The sequence below is a fragment of the Neodiprion lecontei genome, chromosome 4 (genome assembly GCF_021901455.1).
Source record: "Neodiprion lecontei isolate iyNeoLeco1 chromosome 4, iyNeoLeco1.1, whole genome shotgun sequence".
NCBI lineage: Eukaryota > Metazoa > Arthropoda > Insecta > Hymenoptera > Diprionidae > Neodiprion > Neodiprion lecontei.
Window position 1 is genome coordinate 24,587,181 of NC_060263.1, and position 10,782 is coordinate 24,597,962.

At 38.1% G+C, this 10,782-nt stretch overlaps 1 protein-coding gene across 1 annotated transcript; it reads right to left on the minus strand.

Moving 5' to 3' along the window:
- Nucleotides 1–20: 20 nt before the first annotated feature.
- LOC124294095 lies at nucleotides 21–10,523 on the minus strand. Its single transcript, XM_046737959.1, has 12 exons — nucleotides 10,443–10,523; nucleotides 10,312–10,399; nucleotides 9,511–9,570; nucleotides 6,653–6,788; nucleotides 6,149–6,294; nucleotides 4,895–5,021; nucleotides 3,048–3,159; nucleotides 2,133–2,179; nucleotides 1,790–1,900; nucleotides 1,415–1,558; nucleotides 1,228–1,314; nucleotides 21–647 (listed from the first exon to the last, which is right to left on the minus strand). The coding sequence occupies exons 1-12, from the start codon at nucleotides 10,521–10,523 to the stop codon at nucleotides 449–451; spliced, it is 1,338 nt and encodes a 445-aa protein (XP_046593915.1). The 3' UTR covers nucleotides 21–448.
- Nucleotides 10,524–10,782: the final 259 nt, after the last annotated feature.

Here is a 10,782-nt window from a genome sequence, read left to right on the forward strand (position 1 = left end):
CCTCGAAGTTTTGCTCCTGTTCATTTGTTCTACCGAGACACAGTGCTGCAATTTGGGTTAGCAAGCGTAAAGGGCAACGCCAAAATGACGGGTTAATTTTCAAAGGCATATTTTCATTGGTAGGATACGATTAATAAATTAATCTCATTTCATGCAAAAAAGTGCCGAAAAACTGCGACTATGTTTCAAATTCGATTTTGTTGTTTTTGTTTCGCTACATATTGACGAGAATTACTGCATTCGATCTCTCATAGCCAATGAATCGAACCAATAGTTTTTAAAAAATCACGATTTTAATCGATGCAAACTCCCGCAATTTTATTGTAGGTGTGCACATTGATGATTATGTTTTCCAGTGATAATAGTAGACAATGAATCGAGAAAGTTGTTGGAGTTTCGTACGAAGCACAAAATTCCAGGTCTCGTGTGATTTCACATCAACGTTGTATCACGAAGACTTGTCAATCAAGTGAGGTCTGTATTTGGCGATCATAAGTCGCCTTGAATTCGCTTCAGTTTTCACGCGTTCAATTTCTTTGGCTATTTCGACGAGACTGTCTTCTACTTTGGACGGATCAACCTTTGCCAGATTCGAATTCACGTCGTACTTACTCCTTAGAAAATCATAATTCATGCAATTTAACCAACTTTACGCTATCCTACATAATCTACAAAAATTTGATTATATTCTCTGATGTAACTAGTTTCAGCCCAATAACTAGGCGGAAAAAATTCTAGATCATTGACTGACGCAGAGTTTGAAATAGTAGTCTACTGCATTTGATAACAACTTTCTTTCAGTCTTCTACAACATTCGGAATCAGAGTTATTGGCTGTTATGCGTTGTGAAATGCAACGTAATTTTTTCCCATAACTCATGTTCAATTCAAATCAGTTTCGTTAAGAACTTTGCTAAAAATTTAAAAAATTGAAGTTCGTTAAAAATCATCGTTACTGCGAGCAGTTATATATAGTTAGATGGCCGACCTTCGTTTATACGCTTTTCAACGCATAATTGCTAATAATTTTGATTCCTAATTTCGTAGAGCAATGAACAGTGGCTAATTGAACGCAGAAGTATCTAATCATTCATACGGTTCCGCGGTCAATTCTTTAGCACTTTTTTCCCCTGAGTTGTTGGACTTCAAACCCATTTGCCCACATTTGTTGGAATGACGGTACGTAAATTTTCACTTTTTTTGTGCAATACGGAAGATCGTAATTTACTTCGTCATTTTCGCGGTCCAGTCGTTGCGGTCTACTAGCTCCGAGTTGATCTGAACGTTCGGATTTACCTCTGTTCCCAATTCGATTCTGGAAAAGAAAGGCGCCGAAAGTGTAGCGAGGCATTTATAATACCAGATCAGTCACGACTCGGTCTCGATCAAACGCGGCCTAAATATTTTCTTATTACCGTATACTCTTCGGCCCGGCAAAGAATTGAAGGTTTATATTCTTCCGGTCGAGTATTCGGAGACTCAGATATTTGTTCATTTTCAGACATATTGGTTTCAGCGGCGCGATCACTTTGCGCTCTATCACATTGCTCGGTTCGATCCTTAACAGAAGACGACAATTTGAAATTGGTACGTCTTTAAGTTGGTAGTGCAATCATCCATTTTCAAAAGTGTTGAATAAAGTATAACGTTGCTATTCTAGTAAGGATAGTGCTGAAAAACGGAGTTGCAAGAAACAGTAAAAAAAAAAAAAATAAAGAAAGAAAGAAAACAGGCGCGGACAATAAATTATGGTGAACTTTTCAAGGCCAGTTACAATTCGAAAAACTCACGTTTCCGACTTTTGATTTAATGCCATGTTTCCGCTTTCACTCAGCTTCCAGCAGCTCGTAACCTTCGATGATTTTGATCTCTTCGAACTTTTGCTACCGCTGTTAGTTGGCCTGTCAAATACCGAATATGTAGACTCGCACAGGTATGGAGAGCTATTCGAAATTCTAAATGATTTGATTGATTTTATAGACTTAATTTTTAGGAATTTTGAAATACGAACTTGTGCAGAAGCATTTGAAAATGTTCAGTTCGACTTTTAGGCTTGTGATGTCGTATCGATTCCGCAAGGCTACCAAAAACAGTATACAAGAATATTTTTCAGCTATTGATTTAAGAACTCACTCTTTTGCTGAAACTAATTCCGGGGGCAATCGGACTGTTGGAGGTTCCTGCAATTTTATGTTCAGATTTTAGTGGTGCCCCGTGATGTATGGAGAATAAGGAAGAATTGACGCATGTATTTTTCACGAAGCTATCGCGTATTATTTTTTCTATTACCTATCAACTGCCGAGTAAATTTTCAGGGCCGAAAACTCAGTGTGGCTACAATTTTGACGTTTGGAGTGTGCACTGAGATATGAAAATCTTAGAATTTTCAGGCCTTCAAGCTTACCGTTTACGAAAAGTATGTATATACAGTAAAACAAATATATTCTTCAGTCAAGCACGACGCGAACAACGCGTCGCCAGCAGATAGGCAACTTACGTTACATCTATGGCATTCAATGCATATAAGATGCAACTTTGGTTGCCTATCTGCCGGCGAAGCGTTGTTCGGATCAACCCTCAAGTGTACATTAGAACATATTTAGAAAATTCTGGGCACCTGGAATTTTTATACCGATTTAATTACGATCTCACTCTAAAAATTTCAGGATATACTCCAACATGACTACTTTTTTACTGCATATACGAGACTGAAAATGTTAGAAGTAGGCTGTTTTTTCAACAGTATTCGGAAAGATCAGATTCTTTTACGCATAAAACATATGATAATATGTTTTGGTTCCTACGGCAGGAAGTGGCGAACATTAAAAGACAAAGGTTTAATTCGTAAACGAGATAAAACTGTATAATTTTCATATCTCAGTGTTCACCGTGGTATAGCTTAATTGTAGCCAGATCAAACTTTTGACTTGAAAATGCTGGCCAAAAGTTGGTGGATCGGCTCATGCATTCGGGGATTGGAAGTTCGAAACTGAACTGGCGGCCACCGGGATTCGGTCGAAACAACGCGGTAAGTAAATACGAACGAACCTCGCGTACGACTTGGTCGATTGGGGGAGCCTGAAAGTTGTTCCAATTCCAGGAGAAGGGAACTTTGGATGGATTTTCGGGGAAAACGCCGCCGTTCTGGTTGTAGCTTAACCTGAAATACCCGTTGCTAACAATTAGAGATTCACTAGGGCACATAATTACAGTTAATAATGAGCACCTCCTCGGCTCGGAGTTGGAAACAATTAAACTTGTTTACGGCCTGCAACAATGTTTCCGCCGTGACATTCCGCAATTTATATTGCAAATTCGGAATTATGGAGGTATGCAAGCGCTTAATGCGTTCATCTATCCACGTATAATGCGTTCGAGTGAGGCGTGCTAATTTTCATTAAAGCCAATTAAAGCGTTACACTTACAATACGCATCTGTGTCTGCAAAACCGAAATAATATCAATTTCCATAACATTACAAATTACGTGAACACATTGAGAAGCATCTGTAAGCTGTATACTTGTGTTCCTGTACTCGGCAATGGAATTATTCTCTATTCATCTTCAGATTCGGAATTTCACACCGAAATAGTAAAACAGTGCCGTTATCCATATTTTCTAACCCTTTCATCCTTAAATCAACTTCTTGCCAATAAGTATTACATTTTGAACTTTGAACGAGTATTTACTTTACTTAAGATAATTAGAAAAAAAATTATTTGGGGAAACTGATCGTTCAATTCTACTTTTTTTTCTCAACTACATCGTGAAAAATTTGTGGAACAAAAAAAAAAAAATTGATCCCTCGGCGAATGAAAAAGGTAATAAAACTATCTGTACACGCCCAAGATAGTTACACATACTATAGCCATTGAGTATTGAAAACCTATCGTAGCTGGAGTATTTCTTCAATAAGTCACAGTATATTTTATACGTATATATATTTGTATTTTGGTGCTGTCGATATTTTACTATATATACAATGTATACTAATCGAGGAAACAGCTAGCAGTTGGACTCTGTTTCGATGCCAAAAAATATGTACTTTATCGTTTATTATTCTGTGTGGTATCATGCTCAGCCAACTCGACATCTTGGTTATAAGTAATTAGTGTGCCAGTTCAAGGGTGGAACGTACAGTCAGCTCAAAAATGTCCCGACCCGAAAACTTGATTACAGAAAGGCCCAAAAGTATAAGTAAACCTTAACAAGTTGACTGTATTTCAAAAAAATTTCGATCCTAACACTGACATCAATAACGTTAAAGAAATCATGTTGGTCTACTATTTTTTTACAGAAAAATCGGTATAGTTTATCCAATTCTAAAGAATAATCGCCTACTTGTTTTATCAACGAATACACTATATGAGTCGTACGAGACAGGTTTTTTTTCCTTGATCGCGTCGGATGATTAAACAAATCCAATATGTAAAATCATTATAATTTACAAGTGATATACTTGCGATGCAGCCTAAAATACTTTGTACTAACCCAAAAATTAACTCTTGACGATATATGCTGAAGAATTCAGTGACGAATGAAATTGCCTATTGCTAAACAGAATCGAACAAACAATTTAAATTTTTCAGTGAAAAGACAATAGGACAGATTTGATTCTCCGAAGTTTTCAACGTAAAAGTGATCTTAAAATTTGCGTTCAAAATGCAGCACGGTAAAATTCCCTTCTGTTTTACCATGACTTCTTTAATTACTTATGCAACTAGATCAGCAACAGTGACTGACGTTCCGATCCTTCGTTGGATCAGGTATTAGTGTCACACAATTTTTTGACCTGACTGTACGCTGTAAATCCAGAGCCTTGAGAGGCCGTTTCAACGCTTGAAAATTCGAAGCAAATGAGTTTATGAATAACATCGGAGCGCTGCTGATAATTACCGTACTTTGCAGTTCTCATCGTAGACGACGCCGTTGCCCATGGAGTCGAATACCCCCATCAGCCAAGGGGCTCGAACAACCCCCATAAGGTCTCTGCCTCCTTCGGAGTACACCTTGTAGGTCTCGTCTTTAATTATATATGCTCAGAGTATTTTCACGTTGAATCCACAAACGATGTACGACCCTTGCTTCGGGTATAAGTTAGGTGGGTATATTTATTCTTGGTACACCGGTTCAACGCACAGGCGAAATAATTGAGAAGGAAAGTTTGGCAGGCTACGGAGAAGGGGCTGGGCCACGTGTACTCCATTATACTCGGAGTCGACTTACTACTTTACAGGCGCAGGTTCTGTCAAAACGTTTTACACTAGGTGTACCCCTTAACCCAGGTAATTGTAAGCGATAAATCATTCTAGAAAAATCCCACGACTTCTTTCGATATTCACCGATATTGAAATGCGTTTGCGGATTATATTTACGGAAAAATTCTAAAAGTAAAACAGTGGAATAAGCTTGATCTCGGTAGTTCAGTTTCTCACATTTTCGACATCGTGCGTGATTCAATAAAAATTTATTGAATACCGATTCTACCCTGCCGTAAATTTTTATCACCTATGTGGGGTAGAAATACATAATTGCCGGGTGTTTCTTCGTATCTCAAGCGAAACAAAATAATTGCACAAGTTGATTCATTTTTATCATCATGCTTTATGGTATTTCCAAGGGCCCTTGTCTGCTGCAGTTACCGACGGATTGCAGCCGGAGTTAATTGGACTGTGTGCCCATAAATCCGGAGTACCGCGCAACACGATTTCCGCGGCATATCAATCGCTGTATCGATACGTGTCTTTTGCGGCACTTAGGAACTGATCGGTCTTCGGGTTTATAGATTCCGACTACTTAACCGCCTGGACATTCACCTCACGTTCGCCTATTAGGACGCGTTCGGGATATATATTGACTCACGGGATGATATAACAAGCCCGTTTACCAAAATGGTATATCGGCTCTTTACGAGATTTGCGGCCGATCGCAAATAACTTGTGCCTTTATCAATATACAGACTGTTTCGTACTTCGCGGCTGTAAAAATGAGGGAAGATAGGGAGGAAGTGATAAATTTACCGCCCTGTGCAAACTACGTTTTCTCTAAGAATTTTACTGCAAACGCGAATGCCAGAGATGGGCGATAATCGAATGGCTTGATATTACAGACGAAACGAGAAGGCAAATTGAAAATAATTGGCTTACTCACGAGTTTCCTCCTTAGAAATGTGTGCCGCAATCGCGATTTTTCCGTCGGGATAGTAAACGTGACCCGTACCATCCTCGAGGAAGTTGAGAAATACCGTATTTCCGTCAGCATAGTATTGCTTGCCGTACATTCGGTTGTTTTTAAACCTGTGCACGATTCGGACAACTGCTGTTATTTACTTTATCGGAACAATTTACCGCAGATCGTACGGATCAATTTTTCCTCTGCCGCAGAAGAAGTTCTGATGTCGTCTAACCAATTTCCGTTTTATTTATTTATTTTTTTTTTTTTTTCTTCAGAAAATCAGATATTCCTTAACACAAATGGCGTATTTTGTAAAGCAACCCGTGCTGCAGTTGTTATTGGGATACATTATGAAGCATATGAAAAACTATCACCTGCCACTGACTCGCAAATTTTTAAAAACTTAAGTCTACCAAGTTCGGAACTATTTTTACTATGGAGTCGGTGTGATATGTAATAAAAGTTCTTATTGCGACTCACCAATTCATGCGAGGCTTTGCTGGCTCAGTCTGGAATTCCACAACCCTTCGCATTACCGTATCCTTCGGAAGTATCGTCCATCCAAGCTCGATGAACAACTTGTTCGACCGGCGATACTCGATTACATTTTCACCGTCTGTTGATCAATATAAATTTCACTTAATTGGAATTTTTTAGCCTTTTTGAATGACCGATAGATTGATTTTTCGTAGAGCTTAGTGAGGATGTTTGAAAGATAATAATGCGCTTTATTTTATACGGAGGAAAGAAAATCGACGACGGACCGAAACAGGCTCATTATGTTACACTTTTTCACAACTACCATATTTCACTCGTCACCATAAAGAATGGGTTATTAAATTGAGATCGTATTCACCAAATTTTACTACGTCTTCCCTCACTGAGGTATTCGACACGACTGACGAACCGAGGCGCCGAACAAGATTCAGTCATTCATTCGTACCTGTCGCTCTGGACACATGAGAGCGTAACATAAACGTAAACTGTACAGGTTCGACACATCGTCCTTGTATACAATAGAGATTACTTTTCGTACATATATATATATATATACACATATATATGTAAACACACACACACACACACACACACACACACACACACACACACACACACACACACACACACACACACACACACACACACACACACACACACACACACACACACACACACACACACACACACACACACACACACACACACACACGCGCGCGCGCACACACACACGCACGCACGCACGCACGCACGCACGCACGCACACACACGCGCACGCACGCACACACATACATATGTGTACGAAACCAACAATCACAATATTACACATAATTCGTTCATGTCGAAATACTCTGGATATGAAATTTTGCAAAGTATTTAGAAATATGTTTTACACATGATTTGGTGATACTTCAAATTGAATACTTTCAAATTAACGATTATAGTAATGTTTTGGTCACATAAATTTGTCACTTTGACCAGAAGGTTTGACCACTCATCAGTTTTCACGTATGTACTCCAGATTTCAATATTTCAAAGAATCCGAATGACTTCACACAAAATTTCATGGAGGCAGGATATGGCTTTCAAAAGATTTTGAAGGGATTTCACAGGAGTAATAAATGATTTAAATGATTTCCGATGGTTTCAAAAGAATTTGAATGAATTTCAGCCGGAAAATTTATGTGATTTCAAAGATTTCATAGCACAGGCTATTGGATGGTTTCAAAAGATTTCAAGCGATTTCAGACTCTAAAGATTTCAAAGAATTCATAGAATTTCAGCTGGTTTCACGAAATTTCAAAGTATTTCGAAAGATTGCATAGTATTTCAGAGATATTATGCGATTTAAAATATTTAGGGTAGTTTCACAACATTTCACATTATTTCGAAAGGTTTCACACAATTTCAACCGATTTTTCGAAAAATTTCTGCGCTAGAAATGATTTCACAGGATTTCACAAGAATTCGTGAGATTTCACGAGTGGCCAACCTTTCGCTCTGACCGAAACGCAATATCTACAAAGTTTCCGCGGGCTTCTTTGCATTTCGAAAAAAAATTTCAGAATTTTATTAAAATTTGATTCGTTATCGCCATTGTTCCGTTCATCCTGCGGTGAATGAACCGTTTCGAGTGCTTATATAACAGATCCCGGTATCCGGAGAGGATGGCGTAAAAATATTTTCACCGCAGTTTTTCCCCAGAGTGACTAATAATTCTAGCTTAATGGGCATACGCGAGTGAATGAGGCGTTGTAATATCCCCAAGGAGTCACCCTCGCGAGTCCCGCATCCAGATTTCGTTTCTTTTCCTCCTCCCACAGACCCACGTTTCTCGTCAACATCGCGGCCGCACTTCTCGCGAGTTTTCATGTGTAAGAGAATGTTCAATTTTTCATTTTTTTTCTCGCACTCTGACGTACTCGCTTATTTTATTTTTCGAGTTCCCGCAGATTGTGACTGGCAAGACTCCCTTGAGACCGATTTCGCGACGAATAACGAGAGCAAACTCTTACGTCAGATTGAAAAATACTAATAAGAATAAGAATAAACGGAAATAAAACTATGGAATTAGAATTCAAATAATAAAACCATAAAATTAGTCAAATTATCACTTGTTAAAAAAACTATTCCTAACATCACAGAGATATTGAAAAGCGCAGCTAGTTAAAGTCCAGAAAAAAGATCTGGATTAAATTATTGTTCCATTCTTTTAACGGGAAGATTGTATTGCTTGGCCAATTTTGATGAATCAATAAACTGACTCGTGTGCGAATAAATTTTACGTTACTTTATTAATTGTATAACTCATTTTTAATGGTTTTCCGACAACATTGTTGTATGATGATTAATTAATCAGCTGAGACAGAATACCGATGTCGCAAATCTTGTAGATAATTCGCTTGCAAATCAAATGAAACATTATTCATTAGAATTAGTAAAACAGTAGGTTTTGGTTAGCGAAAAAACGGGACTACAACGTAATCCCTTAAACTGATTACGAATGGACTTGCTTTCAGTTGCAATCCGCTCATAATTTTCACGTTTGTTTCTGTGCCAACGAGATATTTCATCAACGAAATTCAACTGGACCGACATCGGTAACAGTTTTAAAAATTTTGTTAAATCCCTTTCGTGATTTTTTGTTTGTTGTTGTTTAAATGTTGCACCTCTATTTCCCAAATCCTGTTCAGTAAATAATTCACGACTATTTTCCGCGCTTACGATATCCAACTTTGAACCAAGCAAAGACTTGTTCTTTGAGAAAACTTACGGTCCTCCGATCGCCAGCGCGTGTAATGTCGCCATTTATTAGTGACTATAATGCGCATTAGACTCACCCTCCGTTTTGCCAGACCGTCCTCCTTTCGATCCACCGCCTTCCAAGCCGGTTTGATCACCTGATTTATCAAAGAGATCAATAATTGTTCGTGTCAAATATAGTGGTGCTAGTGAGGCTAATTTTACATATCAAACAAAATGAGACAGTTCATGACCGTAAATTTGGAAATTTCAAGGTTACCTCGTAAAGTTTAAATAATTTTTTTGTCTCGTCGTTGAACAAAAGTGTTCGAACACTTTAAAATCGGTTATTAGTGTGTTTTACCGAATGTTTCCTTTTATTATTTCTAAAACATAGAATATACCGAATTTGCGATTTATACCAACTTAAGGATGCACGAATAGTTAGGAAATAAGAAAATACCGTTAAAAAAATTTCCAGCAATGTTATTTGAGCCAATGCGACGGTGAGACCGAGCCATCAGAGTTTAGCCATTCTAAACATGAGCTGATTATAAAACCTTTTTGAAATAGTTAAAATCTTACTATGTGCTATTTGAATTTGCTTAGCTATTCATTTTCATTACATAGTACGAATGTCGTTTCATCATTGTTTACCATCATTGGCTCAAAACACATTGCTGTATATTTTTGAAACGATCATTCTCTCTTTTCCAAACTTTTTATTCAGAGGTTTCGATATATTCATCCATAAAGTTTAGCTGCAGCAAAAATTTTCAACCTAAAAAAGGTCTTCCAGCCCACTTTTCATCAACGAAAATATGCATTATTCATGCCCGATATTCTTAGGCGAGTTGAACTATGCATACAAAAAGTAGGGACGGCCGTTTCATTCGAACCTTTCCGATTGCGAGAGGAGCTCGCGGCGTCATCATCCAGCTCCTGACGGTGCTTGGCGTTTTTTCCCTCTACAAAAATGAGACAATTCTTTTGTTACTTTTTTTTCGGAGTTATTCGAAGGGTTTCTCACCCCGTCTCTTCCTACCGGATTCCGGATCACCGGGCTTATCCCCGCTTCCGGTTTCGCCATCGCCACTGTCGTCAACGACATTCCCTTGAGGAAAGACACAGGTATGCATTTACTTCTATAGACACAATCCCACGTTAAACCGAATGGGTTTTAAAGTATTGACCTCATATTTCTTAGACATTTTTAAATTTGTTTAAAATATTTTTCTTCCGAAAGTAACCAGATATCGAAGACCTTCAAAAAACATATTAAATTGTCCGGAGTGATCACCCTTCAACTAAATTGTGTATTCTGTAAGTATAAGAATCAAATTGAATACGTAAAAACACACAAAAAAAAA